We start from the raw sequence: 20,321 nt of genomic DNA on the forward strand, positions 1-20,321 counted from the left end.
AGTGCTCTGCCGCAGAGAGCGAGAATACCTCGCGAGCGGCGGTGATAAACATGCTAGGAGCAGTGCCAATCAAAATAGAAATCAACTTCCGCCGCCCCTGCGATAGCGTGCCGACAAAGCGAAAAATTAAATTTCGCGTGCTTCCGTAGCGGTCCATGGAGGAACTGAAACCGCGAAAGCGCGTTGTCGCTGAGAGTGAGCGGCACTTATAAACAAGCTAAGAGCAGCGCCAATCAAGATAGAAATCAACTTCCACCGCCTCTGCAAGAGAGTGCCGAGAAAGAGAAAAACGACGTTTCGCGCCCCCCCCCCGTTGCGATCACGTGGCGAAACCGAAACCGCAAAAGGGGTGTTGCCGCAGTCTGCACGACGCGCTGAAGCTAGAAATCAGTTCTGTTTATCTCCCCAAGAAGGTAGCACAAATTTCAAACGCTTCTTGCAAGTCCTAAGCGGTGGCAGCACCTCCCAGTAAGCATGCATCGTCATGGCGTGAAATTTCAAACGGAGGGTTGAAACTGTACTCGTACGGCAAAGACCCTGTGGGACAGAAAACCGCCGCCGTACATGTACGGCAAAAACCTTCATAGGGTTAAACTAATGCAGATGAGAATGTGGAACTCCTTTCGGGAGCGCTCTTGTTTGTGCGCACTTTGCCTCGGTAGCTTTCGCATCATTGCCACAGAAAGTTGTCAGCAAGTATAGTGCCCCTAATCTCAGCTGGGTCATGCATCACTTCTGGCAAGCAGTAATGACAGAATTTGTTCAGTTCCCATATAAAAAGCTCTTCGTGATACATGCACTCTTTAAATGCAAAATTTTGCATGGAGGCTGCTTTACATCTACGCTGCCTGAAACCAAGATTTTTTTTTTTTTACGTGGTTTGAAATTTTGTTACAGTTTGCCTTTAAGGTGGGTATTTTGCAACTGGGCCTTCACAAAATTCAAGCTGGCAAAACAACTTTCACCTTGCAAGCCTGTGCAGCTATCACCAAGAGCAGAGTAGTTTCTACATTCTGCTACAAGATTGGAGTGTGGCTGCTGCAGCCAGGTAAGGCAGTGCAACCAGGATGTTGCACGAGTTATCAGAACCATCTTTTTTTACTTTTTCTTTTCTTTTTTTTGAAGAGGGAGGGATGTGGGAAGGGCTTTTGTTGTCCCCCAAGCTTTCGTGCAGCTCCTGTAGGTGGAAAAAGCCCCACTGTCCTGTAGCAAATAAAAGCACACGAAAGCAGACAGCATGCACTTGCAGTCATTCGTGCACCTACACCAGATGGCCTGGGCAAAGCAACATCAAGGTAGCTTTTGCCTTCGCCACACTCAGTCACAGCCATGCATACACCATGCGCTCGAGTGCCATGCCACCAAGTAGGGCAAAGTGAAAAGAAGCAGGGGAAAGCCAGGGTGGCTGCAGCAAGCTATTTATTTTCCAACATGCAGAACTGAGCAACCGAGATAACACAACTACTCAAAGTCACTGAGGTTGTTACATTAGGGCACAGTACAGCTTGCAGTGTGTTTGGGCACTTTGAATCCTGAGAATCGCTGGAATTCTTCTCCAGCTACCAAAACAATGAGTGGTGAGGCATGAATCAAAATTTTCTTGGTCAACATGACATTAAAATACCGACAAAGGACTTGAAGATTACATGTGACACTGCAGTGGCGACAGCAGTTGGTTCAGAATGCAGGTGGCCCTAGATTGCCAATTTAAACATGCTGCACGACAAAGCACGGTCAACAGCGCCACTGTGTGTTGAATGCCAAAGATCACTGAAGCTTCGACCTGGACATGTTGAAGAGAAAGAAAAATGGGTAATGCAGTAAAGGCAGATATTAGATATACAGTAAAACCTTGTTGATACGTACTCAATAAGTAATTCCGGTTTAAATATAATTGCAATGAATCCCCTGCCCTAATATATTGCCTCACTGCTTAAGCTGTAGTGGCTTAAAACATGCCAAATGGTTAGTGTGTCGTATTAATTTTTCGCCACATACAAGTGTGGAATCAGTGGAATGTTGTGCACGCAGACGATAGTGAAATTGCGGTGTACGGACCTCGCCCGCACTGCAGTCGCCACCAATAGTGACGTGCTTTATGCTCCCATAGCTTCTAGAGCTTCCACATCATCGTCATGGACGACGACATGCATGATGGCCCTTTCATATCCAACACGGCCAGTGCATTGAATGCCAGGAGGGTGTTTGCAGAGAAGTGGGGCTTGATGGAGAAACTGGCTCTTGGCTTCGCTGCGTTTTAGGATGCTGTCATCACTGCAAGGCTGCCATGGCAGCAAGTGAAAATAAGATTTTTTGCTGCCTGCCCGCAAATAAAGCTTGTCCACATGCGTGTTTCAGTGAGAATTAACATTCTTAGGCCGGTATACCTATGGCCTGTGATCTTCTATTGTCAGTTAATCAGTACATCGCTTAGTGGGTGCCTGATCCACGCTCCCTGCCACCTACGTATTAGCAAGGTTTTACCGTAGATGCGCAGATATCGGGCTGATGCACAACAAGCAAATCCTAGAGTGCTATCCCCATGAGCCACCAAATTTGACGAGCTACAAAAGACGAATGCATTGTAAAAATTCAAGCCTAGCTACCTCGGAGCCTGGACAAATACTAGCCATACCAAAGTCGCAATGTATGATGGCAGAATTGAGTGCTAGAGACAGACTCAATGAATTCACAACACCAGAGCTTATGACGTGTGGTGCCACAGTCCAGAAAAACATAAGTAGGAAGACATCAGGTCCTTTGAAAAGGTAGTTTGTCAACTTGGGAGATGCATCACTCGGGCCTGAATAAGTACCACAAATATGATAGACACACTACTAAGAACAAAGCCAAGAAATAAAACTATTAATTCCATTGTGGAATGGGCCAGGAGATCATTATAGTATGTTTTATATTTTTCTTTCCATGACCTGTATATCTGAGTCTAAAGCTAACCAAGCTCACTCGCATAACTTACAGCTTCGCAATGTGCGCTTCACTACATTTTACCCCTGATATTATACAGCAGGGGTTTTCTACAAGACCCGGAATGATTAATGATAAAAACTGTATCACGTGCTCAGAGCATGGAAGTATTGTGAGTGTTGCCCCTGCTCCTGGTATGTAGGCCAAGATGCTTGCACCCGGGCTTCTTTCAGCGAATGCCCACAAGCCAACGCATCTCTCTGCTAAATGCAATGGGCAATAATGTCAACTAACAAAGTGAAGGCAACTTTCTGTCTGCACTAAAACCTTTAAATGCTCTTCCTCCTATTTGCTAAACACAAAATAATGTTTGTGAGATACTGCAAGCACCTGTCTTATTAGGAACACCAAGGCATGTGCATACTAACTAGTTTGAGCCAAAGGTGCTTGCAAGTATTCTCAGCCCTGCCCTATGTAATCACAAAGAAACTGGCTAGAAATGACAGCCGACTTGGGACTGACCCTGTAGTTAGTGCGGCACAGACATAGCATGGCCGAAGTTCCAAAAGATGGACATATCTGTGCCTTGACAAAGATAGGTCTGCCTTTCAAAACACTGGCCAGACTATTTGAACATGGTAAGAAGTTCCTCGATACTTTGTGAAAGCAGGCAGGATTCACTAGAGAAGAGAGAGAGAAAAAAAAAAAAAAAAAAACTGGCAGCCTCTGGCTTTAGCTGACTCCAAAAGAGGGGGCTGGCAACTGGTCAAATTCCAGGGAAGCAGGTGCAAAGAGAAAAGATGCAGAGCTGCAGGAGCGAGTGGCCAGTGGCAATGCCCAAGGGACAGAGCACGCAGCACAGGCAGACAGATGAGGAGAGAGGACAGTCCCAGAAGGGGACAAGGAGCAACAGGTGTAAAGGCTCACCGGCACAGCGCTCTCTTCCTACACGAAATGGGTGGAAACGGCAAGCATGCGCGGCTGGCAACTGGCATCAACAACCGCACACGCCTACAATAGCGTCAATATATCCACCACCTGGAAGCCAAGGAGGGGGGGAGAGGGAGGGAGGATGGGGAAGTCGCCACCCAGTTTCTGATACTCGCAGGGGATGCAGCATGCTAAAAAAACAATGGAGAGTGCTACGAGTGCAGTCACAGTAATGGCATGCAAAGCATTATGACTATCTCAGCAGCCATAATTATTTTCTGCATTATTCCAGATGGTACTGAGTTCATGTACAGACTGGTATAAAATACTATTAAAGACGTGCCACAGGGAGTGGCAGTGCGTCTTTAACCAGGACATGCATCACAATGACACCACATGAGGTCAATACCTTTGGCCTAATTAAAAGGGAAAAATCTTGCATATGCAAGGGTCAAAGAAACCAGCTATGTAATCAATAGCATTCTACAGCTGCTGGTTATGGCATTGGCACAATTAGGACACAGTAAGCATATATGGCAAATTGTCCTAACAGTTCACTTCTACTCCAGCCAGCCAGGGTTCCACGAGACAGAAACTTGCAAAGCACAGCATCTCCTTTGCAGCAATAAAATTAATGAACAAGTGGAGTGTTTGACAGGAAAGCGAGTAGTTTATAATTATCATGCTAATACAATAAATAACTGTACCTAACTTACTGCTGCTTTGTAAACAAGAAGCCACCACACATGCGCACAACAAACATTGTGCAAGTACTTCTCTTAGCATAGTTTCACAACTACCGCATTTATTTGCGTATAACCCGCACCAAAATTTAAAAGAAATACACTGTGTTGAAAAAGTGGGGGTGCGGGTGTTCTGCGAATTTTTTCTTTTGAGGGGGGGTTCAGCTTCACGGCAATGCGCGGCAGCCTCCCCCCGTGTAGTCCGCATTCCCCATAGTCATCCACGCTTGTCAAGCCGATGAGGGGCCAACGAAAGGCATAGCCAAATCCACATTCATAGTCCGTTTATTCTGCCCCATGCCCTTGGCCACGTTTTTTTCAGCCAGCCTTGTTGAGCCTAGTGTCAGGCGCTGTTTCGTGTACTACACCCCAGTTTGCACTGTTTGCCTGCTTTGTTTTGGTGTCATGAGTGAGACTCGGCAGCAGTCTTTCACAGCAAAAGAGAAGCTAAAGATTATAGCCACTGCCGAATAAATCGGCAACAGAGCTGCTGCGACACAGCATGACGTCGGTGAGTCGTGCATTCACGACTGGAGGAAGAAAAAAAGAGTCTTGAAACAACAAACCAGGACAGGCAAGCGTTTCGTAGTCCAAAGACTGGCGCGTACCCACACCTCGAGACGCAGCTTGCCAAGTTCATTGAGGAGCAGAGAAGTCATGGCCACGCTGTTTCAACTGAGATGGCACAAATGGAAGCCCGGAAGTTAGCCCGGGAAATGAACATTCCACGCGAGTTTCATGCAAGCCGTGGATGGCTACAGCGCTTCATGCGAAGACATGGATTTTCTATGCGGCGGCGAACAACCATGTGCCAGCTGCTTCCTGATACCTACGAGGAAAAATTGTTCAACTTTCAACGATATGTCATCCGGAAGGAGCACAGCTATTTGCTGTCTCAGGTGGGAAATGCTGATCAGACACCTGTGTATATTGAGATGCCGATGGACATGACCATGGAAAGAAAGGGTTCCAAATCAGTCAGCTTGCCGACCGGCGGAAATGCTAAGCTGCGCTGCACGAAACTGCGCCCGTATGTTGTCTTCAAACGCATGACGTTACCTAGCACCCCACTGCCCCGGGGAATCGTGCGTGCAGAAGAAAATTCCTGGATGAACAGTGGCCTAGTCGGTGACTGCCTTCGAGTAATCTGGGAACGAAAACCAGGTGCTTGCTGGCACGCCGGTCGATGCTCATACTGGATTCCTTCCGAGGTCACTGCACTGATGCGGTGAAGGCTCGCCTCGCCGAGACCGGCACCGACTTCGTTATACCTGGCAGCATGACGTCCACGCTACAGCCACTCGACGTGCGCCTGAACAAGCTTTTCAAGGCACACATGACGCGGCTGTATGCCCAGTGGATGGCCACCGGCCTTTATGCCCTCACACTGACGGGACGCGTGCAAAGGCCTAATATTCCATTGCTGTGCCAGTATATCGTGGATGCGTGGAAAGCGATACCGGCCGACTTGGCGCGTAAAAGCTTTAAAGAAATGTGCCATCAGTAACAGCTTGGGTGGTTCCGAGGACGACTAAGTCTTTGAGAGTGACGATGAAGCCTCGGATGGCAGCAGTGTGAGTGGCGAAGATTGAGAATAGGATAACCAGTGATGTGGTGGTGGTCGTTTCAATAAATGTTCTGAAAACGAAATGATCACTGAGTGTGCAGTTGTATCTTTCTAGCGCTCTTTTCTTTTTTTCTTTTTCAGGTAAACGTGCAAGTTATACGCATTTCTTTTTTCTTTTTTCGTGGAGTTCTAAGTTAGGGGTGCTGGTTATACGCGAGTAACTATGGCATTTTAGTGGCTCTAATTACTCGAATCTGATCAAACTAATGCCAAGACTACACAAAGTACAATGCGGATATTCACAAATGCACACAGTTTCGCTCAGCCATATCTATTGCTTTCAGAGATATTGCAAAAAAATAAATAATAATAATATGCTTAGCTTGCACTTAGTGTGCCACTGCATAAGTTGTCAAGTAGACAAAATTATAGATATGTGCAACAGAACAGCAAAGGTATCACAGAAGCAGTACTGCATACTTGATGAAACACAAGAACAGTAGGCGAAGTGGTTACTGGCCCACACTTGGCACACATCATGCCTTGCAACCAACAAGTATGAACACTCAGAATTGTTATCTGGGCACAAACGGAAGGCTAAGAGTACAAAGACTCCTACCCCTGGCCAAGCTTGACCTATGAAACAGCAGATGACTTTGGTTGCCTCGCTGAAGTATCTTCGCAGACCTCTCAAGAGTAAAAGAAGCAGTAGGTCAAGTACTCACGCAGAGCCCACAAGTCCACTGGAGGGCAAGAGGCGACTGCTTGAACTGCTCGCAGAGCCCAGAGGGCCAAGGGGGGGACTCGAGTAGTGCAGTGAAGACGAGCCTCCTGTCGTGCTGGCTGAGGGTGGCACAGTTGGGGCAACAGACGATGGCGGTGAGGGTCCCAGTGGAGGCCCCGTTGCGGGGCCCAAAATGCTTGAGAAAGAGGACGACGAGGAAGAGGACGAGGAAGACGAAGAAGACGAGGGCGAAGGCAGGGAGATGAGAGGTGCTGTACCGCCCGACGACGAAGATGGTGGCGAAGACCCAGGTGGAGGGGACAAGGCACCGCCAAGTGGAGTTGACGGAGGGCCTCCTGTGCAAAGAGTAACAAGAGGGAAATGGTCAGTGCAGTTATGAAGTTCTAGGTTGTACCCATTTTGAGGACAAAACCACTATGCCCAGTGCCTACTTCGACGTGCATGAATTGGCCCTGGGATCTTTGATAAACGACAGGCCTTTATGTTCTAGATCTACGCTTTGCTTATAAGTACTGCTGCATGAGGCTTTTTATCTCATGGAAACTTGCTGTTAATTTAGCAATGTCATACTTAAAGGTGTACCGACACTCATGACGATACCACATGTACCGATATATCAGTTATAACGTTGGGTCGACTTAAAAATACAGCGAAAACTCGTTAAGCCCTAGCTAGCCCGAGCTCAGAAAAAGTATGTACTAAACGGTAGTACTGCTTGACCAAAATAGCATGAATCACCCACTTGCATATCAAAAACGGAACTCGGAGAGAGTACGATGTAAGGACAAAAAACATGCAGTATTTATTTACTTCATGCGACCATAGTCTTATTCTTGTTTGATGCCGCCGTGGCCTAACAGTGACAACAGCGGCCTCAAACTCACTTAACTGGACTGCACTGTATTAAGTTAGAGCGCTTAGACACTCACAGTATTTCTTTTAGTCCTTTGAGGGCTTAACCTTCATTAAAGCAGGCATGCATGCACACACATACAGAAAAAAAAAAACTAAAGATGGAAATTTTGTGTCGGTACTCCTTTCACCTAACGACGTGCAAATACTGTATTTACTTGATTTTAGTGTGCCCTCAATTGTAATGCACACCCGTCTTTAGCGAATAAAAAAAAAAAGCAAAAGAAGAATACTCTTGATTGTAACGTGCACCCGTTTGCCGTGATAAATAAAAAAAGTTGCCGCTTTGCGCAAAAGGCGAAGCATCGATTAAAATAGCAAATTAGTGGACAGCTATATGAAAAGTAAGGATAGTAGTTTTATCGGCCATATAAACTTTTAAACATTCGCTTACTAACCAAATTACCAAGCATAGTGTCACACGCACACAAGCATGAACAAGTTTCACTCAATGATCGTGGAAACTCTTTAAAAGCAGGAGAGACGGAATTGACCTTTGTGCGGCCTCTCGCTTCAACGCGTAGTACGCGACAAGAACACAGTGCGGTGCGCCTAGATACGTAGATTCTTGTCTCTGCCGCAGACGGCTTTCAAGATAGGGGCCGCACCGTACATAGCAGCCGCCGGTGTAGAACACCTCTCCTGTTTGCGCCAGTCCTGCACGCAAGTTTCAGGAACTCCGAACACCCGTGATTCGGCCCGACTTCCGTCTGTCTGCAATCGTGTGATTGCTTTCCTTTTAATTGCGGCATCGTGATGAACTCGGCATGTCTTTGCAGTTGGCACTACCATGCTGATAGAGCAAGCAAACGCAGAAAACGGGAAGATGGACGGTGCACTAACCTAAGCCAAAGGAAACATTGCCTAAGCACACATACTGCAGCACATGGAGGACGCTACGGCAGCTAGGCTCAAAGCACGTATGAGGCGGCCATATTGAAATGCCAATGGCAATATGGTAAAGCAGATTTAGGGTCGTACTCGATTCTAATGTACATGCAATTCTTAAACCCGTTTTATTGAAAAAAAAAAAAGCACGTTAGATTCGAGTAAATACGGTACTTGAACATACAAATATGAATTGAATAGTAACTTCTCAAATAGTTCGATACATTCGGCGAGCCTGGTTAGCGGGCAATATGGAAAACACATTTCAGTCGTATTGTTCCATCACTGTCTAGCACACAGACTCTATAAATACACAAAGTTTGAATGCGACGAACCTGATAGCACGCAGATTTAATTGTGGTCGTGACACAGCCAAATCGCGAAACTCAACTAAAACAGCCTTTTGTTTGTACCGCTCACACAGGCTGCACCATGTCTCATTTCCTTCGCAAGCAAAACTTGTAGACACATTTGAGAGGAATCGGAGACTGTAATTCACGAACACGAAATGAAAGTGCACCATTGTGAACCGCGAAACCGCGCACCACAACTCCACGGCCGCACAGATAACCAATTTCTCTCCTACTTTTGCAAGCGGGATAGAAGTGGTGCCAGTTTCTCTATCCTCGTTTGCCCTGCGTGCTCCACGTCGTTTTTCCGGGCGATCCGAAACCACCAAGTCCCTTGCTATTGGAAACCAAGCCGACGTGTTCTGCTCCCGAATTTCATCTACGCTATCTTTCGGAAAACGCAGTCAGACAATCCTGCTCTCGGTCAAGGGCAACATGACTGAACGAACGAAAAGTGCCATTTGGAAACATTTCGTAAAAAACTTGGGCCAAGAGGCAACGCGCAAAAGCTGTGAAACGAAACTTCGAACGCTATAGAGTACAATGCCGCCACTTGCGAAGCATCTCAAGAACAAGCATTTTTCGTTGCACAGTGTGTTTTTGAGAGACAGCAGGAAGCAAGGAAGACCAGACGGTGCACCCCAACTCATCAAAAGCGCACTGAAGTCGGGCAAAGGACCCATCGCAGCGCGAGAGAATGGCGATAACCACCAGGGCCACCATGCTGGCCCTCGACCTTCAGCCTTACATCTGTATCGAAAATCAAGGTTTCAAACAGCTGATGAACCACATGGAGCCATTGTACAAGATACCCAGCCGCATGGTGTTTTCGAGGACAATCATTTCGGAGTTGTACAGGGACACAGTCACAGCTGGCAAGGAGAGAATGCATGCAGACTTCCAGGAAAGCATAGAGTCGATCTCGTCTACAAGTGACATGTGGACGTCGAGGTCTAAGCAAAGTCACATCAGCCTCACGTGCCACTACTTAACCTTCAACTTCGAGATAAGAAGCTTTGCATTGGACAACCGGAGTGTGACCGATAGCCACAGTGCTTGCAACATCCTGGAGCACCTGCAAGCAATGATGGATAACCGGGAGCTGCCAGTGCAGGAAGTGCCTGTCTATGTGGTGACGGACAATGCACGCAACTTCCTTGCAGGGGGCATTTTTTACGTCCAAATGCAGTGTACAAACCATACAGTGCAACTAGCTATGAAAGATGCCAAGGAAGAAACAGCAGGAGTTCCCGACATTCTCAAGAAGTGTCGCGCAATTGTTGGACATTAAAAATACAGTGTCCAAGTTGCAGCAAGAATGCATGACATGCTCTCGTGTCTTGTGCAGCTGAAAGAAGCCGTCTGTTTAGAGATTGCCACCTGAAACAACTGTGCCCAACCGGACACCACAGGAGTGGAAAGCAGAGGCTGGGCTCGTCAAAGCTCTTTCACCACTCGCATTGGTGACCGAAGATCTTAGCGGCCAGAAGTATGCAACTTTGTTGTCAGTAGTACCATTTCTCTATGGAACACAAATGTAAGAAACATGCTTAAAAGCATGAGGACAAGGTTTCCAGGGCAGGACGAGCAAAAGGATATGTGTTGGCAACTGCCTGTGAACCAAGGTCTAAGAACCTCTTTTGTGCTCAAACGTTCCAGGAAACAAGGCTCTTGGAGCTTGCAAGAACTGAGTTGCAGAGCTCTCCAGAAGAAGCATCAAGTAACTGTACTGAAGCGTCAACACCTACAGCTCACAAGGAGCACGTCATCAGTATCTGGGACAGCATTGAGGAGCTGGCAGCGTCATCAGAAAGAAGACACTCCTCCAAAACAGACAACATCGAGGAGCTTTAGCAGTACCTTCGAGAGCCCACTTGCAGTAAGGACCTAGACCCTCTAGCATTCTGGAAACAGGCAAGCAACAATTCCCATGACTGTGCATTCTAGCAATGAGTGTACTAAGTGAAAAGTTCTTTTCGACGGCTGGCAACATTGTTACAGCCCGGAGAAAGAACTTGACCCCAGATTACGTGCAACAGCGGCTTTTTTTGCATAAGAATTTGTAAATATTCAAGCTTCTGTTAAATAATTTTGTTATTCCATATTCTATTCTATATTTGCCTTTTTTTTTTCTTGATTCGATTCAGTACTCGATTCGAGACTTACTATTCAATATTTGCACACCACTACTTTTAATGCTTGCGTGATTTTGTTTCACTTGTAAGGAGCACTGATCACCTATGATGGCTAAATAAGTCCAGTCAATATTTCGCCGGTAATATGCAAGAAGCATAGCGCATTCTTCAGGTGAGGGCTGAAGCTGTGTTTAGCTCAGTCGAGTGGAAAAAGAGCGAGTTGAGGATTGTTGCAGAATACGAGGGTAATTGTGGTTCCCTGCTGTATGTGCAGGAACATGTATAGCCCAGCTGACTACGGCAACAGCGTTTTCCAAATAGGCAGGTTTACTTATAACATGTTCAAAAATTAATGCAGCAAGCCCACCATGGTAACTGTTCATTTTTTAAATAATATGCATGCACAGTGCTCACAGAATGAAACAACTCAATTTAGGGCTGACTAATGCGCATACTTTCATTTCCACAGTCTGCAGTTTGTGTGACATCGGCGTAAATTTGGCTCGCACATTTAAGATCAGACTCTGCATCAGCTTTAGTGACCAGATCCCTAGTGACGTAACATGGTACTCTAGAGTGGTCACATATAGAGTGGTTTGTCACGTTTCATTCCGCGAAGACTATATATGATGAGAAAGCATGCGAGATATAACTAACCACGCCATGAACTCTGGGGTGGTATGGAGGGTTTGCACTAGGTGAATTAAACACAACTACAGCAGCTCACACAAAGCTGCAATGGTGTAACTAGCTATTTTGTCACTAGCTTCCCAGTGCAAGGAAGAAGTGCAGCGCAACAACAAACCCTGAGAGTGTGCACCTCCGGAAATACCAGAGACCAACGGCGGTGGCCCGCCCATGTGAGATCCAGGCGTGGGCACCGAGCTGCGGCCACCGTCATCTTCCTCATCACTGCTACATGCTGTCAGGTCTATGACCACCACCCGAGGTTTCTTGCTGGGCCGACCAGGTGGATCCCTCGATGCTGAGGGAAAGAGAGAGAGAAAGAGAAATTCCTAATGACACAAGGTTCATTACTCGGAAGACAATAATAATAATATATGGGGTTTTACGTGCCAAAACCACTTTCTGATTATGAGGCACGCCGTAGTGGGGGACTCCGGAAATTTTGACCACCTGGGGTTCTTTAACGTGCACCTAAATCTAAGTACACGGGTGTTTTCGCATTTCGCCCCCATCGAAATGCGGCCGCCGTGGCCGGGATTCGATCCCGCGACCTCGTGCTCAGCAGCCTAACACCATAGCCACTGAGCAACCACGGCGGGTACGGAAGACAAGCTACTGCATTGTCAAACCACCACAAAGGGAAAAGAAATGGATATTTCTACTGCGTGCTGTGTGTACACAAGCGTGGACGCGCAATCACAATTATTACCAACCGTGCTGGTGCGAACTCAACTAAAAGGAAAGTGCACGTTCGTGCAAGTTTTTTTGCTTTTTGACGATGGTTTTCATTCAAAGTGGCAAATGAAGGACAAGCAAAGTGTCAGTATGCCCACTTGTTCCTCTTGTTTGCAACACTAAACCAGTTCAAGCTGGTGGATTAGTCCCTCGAACCTTTACTTGCATTTTGTCGGAAAAAATATTTCCCTTCATTAGCAGTGAAAATAAATGCTGAACCTCTCTTTGAATTTATCCACCCTAACTGTAGTGCCGATTACATAAGTGACGACGATTTCATCCGTTTCTGCATGTTTGGGCCTTTCTGCACAGGCAATGCCGACAAATACATCAAGGTTGAGTCCTTACTTGCTTTTAATTATAGCTGTGCAAATATTCAATACTTCACATATTTGATTTGATTCGAAAGACACTTACTATTCAAAATATTCGAAGCCCCAAAAATTGCTGTTCTTTATGGGGAAGCTCCACCTTAAGGCCGAAAATTGGTCAAAAAATTGTATTTTCAGTTTTCTCATTTTCTTCTTTGAAGAACCTTCACTTCCATAAAATTTTATAAAATTTGACCCAAAATAGATGCTTTGGAATGTTTTCCCTTGGTTTCTCGAAACAACTTTCGTGTCCTTTGTGTTGTGTAGGAGCAATATTTTTTGTTCTATTTGGGCTATCATTAGAATTTTTTTTCCTGGAAAGATAAATAGATGTGGTGTGTTGTGAAGTAAATTTTGTTATAATACCTTTTTGAGGAAATTTTCAAAATTAACCTTTTTTCTAGTATTAAAGGGGGCATATTTTATGACTAAGTTTGACAACTTATAACTTCCACCAAACATGGCCTAAAACGACAAGTTATAGGTTATGCTACACTATGTACATTCAGAATCGATTCTGTGTGCTGTACTTTACCATGAAAGTTGCTGCTAATTAGCCAATTAGGCACTAAACAAGGAATTCTGTTTTGGATATTGTAAAAAAATATTTATCCTAGAAGAAATACTGCAGTTATGAAATTAGTTGATAAACATACATTAACTGTGCCAATTTCATTCAAACTGTTTAAAGAAATAGTCATTTTTAGTGCTTTGTCCCGCCTCCCGTTTAAGTCAGCGTCACCGCAGTACAACCTTGTTATGTGGCGAAGCATGCCAAACATATATATATTGTGGCGAAGCACGTCGCCCGTGAAGTGAAGCATAGCAAAAGCATAAAGGGGGCATACTTCTGGGGACACTGCTAGTGCTTACGGCTACCTGACACTATCAGCTCAAGTACCCATACCATACTGCCTCTTCATGCACTTGGACAGCACCAGCCGCCAGGTGGAAACCTCTGTATCTGCTACTAATCTGGCTAAGTGCCCAAAAAACACGGTTTCCAAACTACCAACTTCAAGTATCAAGCTTGGCAATATTTTTAGTCCCTCACTCTAGAGTAGCTTAAGTGCCACCAGGATGCTTCAATGGCAAACGGGGGTAAAAAAAACCTGGCTTCAGAAGCAAGAAAAATTTCAACCCCAAGGGACCAAAATATGTGATCAACAACAAAAGCTACCGAAAAGGCCCCTTCCACGTCAGCACTGTGGAAAGACTTTGATAAGCTCCATAACCATCACCAATTTTCACATGCTTGATGAAACACTTTCTGCTGCCACAAGTACAGGTTGAAAGAGATGGGCATGATAAAATTTTGGGCCAAAAAGATCTGTGTGAGTGGTGGTGCGAACATGGTGCCCAGAGTTGGCTTGAGTTGCAAGAGATACATGCCTCTACCAGACACTAGAGAGTGTTCTCTTTTCGGTGTCTGAAGGAACTGAGACATGCAGGAGGGTGTTGCTGCGCCCCCCCCCCCCTCCCTCCCTCCCTCCCTCCCTCCCTCCCTCCCTCCCTCCCTCCCTCCACCCCCCCCCCCATGTCAAGCATATACCCTTCCTTCCCGACAACATTAAATAACTGCAGTTGTGATACTGTCAAGCCAAAGTGTTCTATGTACTAGAGAATTTTGTTGACCAAAATGCGCAATTTTCCTGTACGTTAGTTGTTTAGTTGTGCAATAAACTTGGCTTATTTTTTCAAATCTCTGGTTGTTGGAGAACACTGAATTTCTGGAAAACCAATCAAATTTGTATTCTAAAAATACTTTATGATATTTACACAATGTAATAATTTTTATTCAAAATCAAATTAGTATGGAACATACACTGCCATCATGCTAAACTAAAGCAGAGGTGCGTGAATACACAACAGGAGATTTCGAATTGAATATCGAGTTCCATGCTTGCAAATTTTGTGCAAGAAAGCACGATGCTGCATATGCTCGATAGTTAGTTGCACAACATTGCATAAGAATAATGTTGCAAGCTATCAGTAACTTGAGTACCTAGGAAATCAAGATGGACAATATGGACTACTCTTTTAAAAGGGACACCAAATTAGTATTCCAACACTGATTACATCTATGTACTGTATAAAAGTCTGCAAAATATTTTTTTCTCAATATAACGTTTGTTGAACAGAATCAAGTGCTTTTTTCTCTGAGAAGCTGAAGTAGAATATATTGAGTAGAATACTTTAATAGTCGACTTGTGTGTTATGACACTCTTTTATTGCAGAGAAAGTTATCCTTTCCAGTTTCCCTCCAATATACAGAAGAGTTTTCATAGCTTTATGGGCAGGTAGTTCTGGGAGTTATCACCAGCTCACTGAGGTCAATCTGCGCGACAGACAAAAGTGCAGACCATGCATGACATGGCTTGATCACTGCTTTGTGTATAGTTGTCATTGGCGCTGCGTGTCGATCGCAGTTGTGCTGATGGTAAAGAGCAGGTAACTTTTCATTGTCGGTTTCAGCGTACTTGTCACCTGTCAAGCATTCTGAAAGCAGGAGTGCCGTGGCAAATTCAATACCAACAAAAGGGTCACCTACCAAGGTGAGCATCAAAGCTTTAATAAACAAGAAAGTGGCTAACTTGCAGCTTTCACTTGAAACTGACATTGAGCTATGAAAGACTGATCGGAACTGAATGAAAAAATATGCATACACACACAGAGTGAGAACTTATCTAAAAAAAGGCAGCAAAGTCAGCATGTTCCAGCCTGCTACTCTGTAGAGGGGAAGTCATGCTTACATGATGAAGGAGCTGAACTTCTAGAGGTAGATGCTGTTGCGGAGGAACTGGGGCTGTTAATAACATGCGTCTCCTTCTTTGGCACCAAAGGAGACCAGGAACCATCTTCGTGGAATTGAACCTCAGTGCAATCACTCGGTGCCTTCATGGCAATTTCCATGAATAAACTGCAAACATCCAACCCAAGAGATTGGTGGAGCAGCGCACACAGCACAATAGAGGCAAACGGAACAAAGAATAACAACTCTACTAGCTTCAGCCTTTGTTGCTGCTTCTGCGGTTACTACGCTCATGTTCATACCCCCCCCCCCCCCTTCCCCCCTCCCCCACCGAATACCATCAATCATGCTGCTCAGTATGAACTGTACTGTACCTGAATAGATCTATAGTAATACACACTTTTCTTGAACCCATTATAACTTCAACCTCGTTTTATCAAAGCTGGAGGAGCAGCTGAAATTACTTTGTTATATTCATTATTACATTTACTGCAATATATGCCCGATGGTGTGCACAACCGTAAACATGGAAATAAGAAAACAGTCTTGCAGCCCACGGAACCGTTACATGGCCACGTATGAAATGAAATTTGAATAAAAAGAAAACAGTCTTCGGTGTGTGCAACACGCCCGCTTTCCACTTTGCTCGTTGCGGTCGAGCAGCACATAGCACATAACACAGCACTCCACTTAGTGATCCGAAGAGGCAAGCAAACTTTGCCACGTCGGTTTGGCTCGGCCGGCTCGTGGCCCCCGAGACTGCACCGATGTCAGTACCATCTATGAGGCCGCCCCCAGCGGCTAGACCACGCGCCATGTCACGGGGAGAGGGAGAAGTGAATGCACAGCCTGGGCGTGACCCCCAAGATTGCGTCCGGAGTTCTCAGAGACCAGGCCCAGCTGTGGCTGCGTGCGCGGCGCGCCATAGAGAAAGAAGTGAATGCCCAAATTTTTCACACCACTGCATGTAGCCTTGCAGCGTGGTGCAACTTGCACGTGAACCTCCAAGATTGCGCTGGGGAGATCTTGGAGGCCATGCCCCACTGTGCTTGCCTGCGCGGCACACGCAGCCAAGCACATGCAAGAGAGAGGTCAGCGTAGAAGTGCAATAGTAAGCTGATGCTTATGCGCAGGTGTACAGCTATGCGCGGCGGTGAAAAAGACCAACCCGCTGTGGTTGCTCAGTGGCTATGGTGTTGGGCTGCTGAGCACGAGGTTGCGGGATCGAATCCCGGCCACGGCGGTTGCATTTCGATGGGGGCGAAATGCGAAAAACACCCGTGTACTTAGATTTAGGTGTACGTTAAAGATCTCCAGGTGGTCTAAATTTCCAGAGTCCTCCACTACGGCGTGCCTCATAATCAGAAAGTGGTTTTGGCACGTAAAACCCCATAATTAATTAATTAAATTAAAAAGACCAGAGTTGCTCAATATGATGCAGGGACGATGACGCAGGGACACGGGAATTTTGAACAGCCATAGCAAACCGGTGCCAAACCACCGGGCATTCCTTGCTTTCGAGGATGAATTTAATTCATTATATCCATTGGCAGGGCAATTTCACTTCATTAAAATGAGGTTTTAAATGCATGGATCTCTATGGAAATTTCAAGGAAAAGTTTATTTACTTCAGTATATCCGTTACTTCATTATAACGAGGTTCGATTGTAAATGCATGCCATAGCGAAAGCAAGCAAAGGTCATAGGTGAAATATGCTGAAGTGAAATATGCTGCCAAATACAAGAGGTTGGTTGCTGCAACGATCCCTGGCCATGACTGCTGCCTACCATCAACACATCCCCAATAACAAAGGCAGACAGCCAAAGCCAACCTACTTCCTTGATGACACTTAGAGCGTTCAAATAATTTTTTTTAAATAATTAAAATGAGAGAGAAAACCATGTGCACACATGTATGTGCACATGCACACACACATGCACACACACACACAAACCATCCTGATTGCATTGCATGCAAGGGAAGTTACTCTTGACCCTCCCAAAAATTAAACCTGCAAAGGGCACGCACCCGTCGATCACCAATGAGGAGAAGGTGGCCGGCCGATCACAGACTGGGCAAATCCACGTGGGTTTCTTTTCATTCATTTGCAGGTAAAGCGAAGCATCAAAGCACTGTAGGTGTGGACATGTTAGTGCTCGGCATGGAATACCCATTCGCATCTTGCCCAGCTGCACAATAAAACAACAAAGAAAACTGTAAGATGGAGCACGGCACTTACCTCAGGCACAACTCATGACACTTAACAGTGTGCAAAGGCTCTCAAACTAGTTTTCTGCAGGTGCCACTACTGGATTCCATGAAATGGCCATATCAGTACAGACCTCCTCTGCCACCTCCCTTCTCCATTGCAGGCCTTTCTTGGTTTAGAAAGGTAATGTTACATTGCTGTTGCAAATGAAGATGTTGCTCATCTTACGCACACTATGGCAGCCTTTGTGAGAAGGATCTACATGTCAATATTTAGCCTAAATGCACCACTGTGTGATTTGTGGGTCAACAACGCTGGTGCCTGTGCAAGCTGCATTTAATGCTAGTGGGTGTTACAATCGGCCAGCAGGGGTAGCGATCTTCTAGCCTCTCCTAGCCCGCTGCGACGAATTGCTTCGTGAATCTAACACTGTGTCTCCTTCAGACAGACTACCGGCGCCACAAGGCAGGACACATTTGGCGAACCAAGTATTGTTAGCTGGTTCGCTGTCGCCTTCACGGACCAAACGAAGCAAGAAAACTCCTGGAAAAGGGTGTTCTACGGCATTCTCCCACAGAAACCGGTAATCGTCACAGTCGTTTAACAGACGCCCAACTAACTGCAGAGTCAGCTCTGGAATCGAGACACACCAGCTTGAGTCAAGCATGACTACTACCCCTGTCTACGAGGCCCCCTTCCTTTTTGTGTGTTCAGTCAAACTAAGGTGTGGGAGTGAATGTGTGAACCTTCGCCCTCAAAGGTGGGTCCTTCTACAACTTTAGACGCTCCAATTGAACAAAGGTTGCACAGCAGTTTCCCTGACCTAGGGATCTAGGGAGGGCAGAGAGGGTTTTAAGCAGTCGTTTTCGGATCATCGATGTGCTTTGTTTCAGTCTAATAGACTGATGAAAGGTAACATTCTCCACACTTCATGTAGATATCGTAAGTGAATCCCATATTCCTTGTTCTCGATGAGAACGAGTTCCTCCCTTCAACAATGTCCTTAGTGCGGATGAGTCGGACGACGGCATGGGCCAGCTACCCCTTTTGACATGCCCGACCCCAACTCTAACATATGGTAGTACAGAAGTTTCATAAGCTGCCAAACAGCCAAATTCAGCTAAATTTTAAGTACTTGCAAGACCGCCCACAGTCTGGCGAGATGGCATTCAGGATTAAAGATAAGACACCGAACCATGAACATTGGATACTTCGCACCTCATGTGGAAAAGTTGCTGTTGTGGTTCGTGCCTAGCTCGCGTCTCTACACAAATTGATTCTACACTCTCTCCTGCATTGTGCCTGAATTTTAGGTGATATCTTATCTAGACATGTTCGTCCACACAATGGTAAACAATAGAACCACTATGGAATAACATAGAATTATTAAGGCGAAAGTCACAAGTGGCTCATGGGTTGAAAAATCCATTGTCCGGTGTAATAAAACAATTGACCATATGGTGTTGTGGCACCAAAATTCAATGGCACAAAAACTGATGGTACCACCCATGCCCATTGGTGGGAGTCGAACCCACAACCTTAGGTTTTAATTAAGGAACTCGAACACACAACCTTTGGTGGGATGAAAATTAAATGGCACCGAAACTGATGACGCCACCACTTATGGTTGAACCCGCGACCATTAGTGGGAGTCAAATTAATGAAAATTAAAGCACAGTTAATAGCAAATTAAGCGATAGCAATTAAGCAAGATAAGCATGGCAGCAGCAGCGAGCGAATCGACCTTCGTGCTGTCTCTCGCTTCAACGCAAACTAAACGTCGAAAGCACAGCGCATACGAAGCTACCTGCACTGGGCGCACTTTGTCCACATCGCAGATCAGTTTTAATATACGGCACCCATGTGGGCAAGCACTTTGTCCCTATTGCAGATCGCTTTCGAGATACGGTGGCCACGCTGTAAGCAGCCGTTGCCAGAGTAGAACCCCCCTCTCAGCGCGTTTCTGCCCTGCCTTCCTCATTCGCATGCACGATATTAAGCCACGATCGTTGCTTGGCCTTCGCAAGTCAGTAGTCCGCCCATGTTGACATGGCAAAAGTACGTTTTATGTGGCCAATTATGAAAAAAATTGCGGTTAATTTCGTCCGCTGTAGTGCAGTCCGTTAAATGTGAACTTCATTGCATTAACCCTTTCAGGGTCAATGACGTAAATATACTGCACTGTGAACAAGTCCAAAATAGTCGATGCTGTATATTTACGGCACCGTCTGTGCGTTTAAAAAGTGCACCAATTTCCTAATTTTTCCTTTCCTGGCATGTGCTGCCACTATGTGGTAATACAGGGAATTTTTTTCGTGCGCCTCCCTCTCTCAGTTTTTGTTGCATGGTTTGTTTTAGAGCTAGTTTGCTC

At 45.7% G+C, this 20,321-nt stretch overlaps 1 protein-coding gene across 15 annotated transcripts in view; it reads right to left on the minus strand.

The window, feature by feature from the left end:
• Positions 1-20,321, minus strand: part of LOC126541604 (E3 SUMO-protein ligase PIAS2-like) — a 164,571-nt gene that overhangs the window by 44,667 nt on the left and 99,583 nt on the right. For 10 of the 15 annotated variants that reach the window (XM_050188443.3, XM_050188440.3, XM_050188447.3 and 7 more), the window contains 4 exons: positions 17,770-17,930; positions 15,742-15,908; positions 12,001-12,180; positions 6,891-7,245 (listed from right to left, as the gene is read on the minus strand). In XM_050188443.3, the coding sequence (XP_050044400.1) occupies positions 6,891-7,245; positions 12,001-12,180; positions 15,742-15,908; positions 17,770-17,930 (863 nt within the window). Of the gene's footprint in view, positions 1-1,402; positions 3,964-6,890; positions 7,246-12,000; positions 12,181-15,741; positions 15,909-17,769; positions 17,931-20,321 lie in introns of those variants that run through there. The other 5 variants (XR_007601686.3, XR_008614768.2, XR_007601687.3 and 2 more) reach the window with 5 other exon arrangements.

Source organism: Dermacentor andersoni, chromosome 2 (genome assembly GCF_023375885.2).
Source record: "Dermacentor andersoni chromosome 2, qqDerAnde1_hic_scaffold, whole genome shotgun sequence".
NCBI lineage: Eukaryota > Metazoa > Arthropoda > Arachnida > Ixodida > Ixodidae > Dermacentor > Dermacentor andersoni.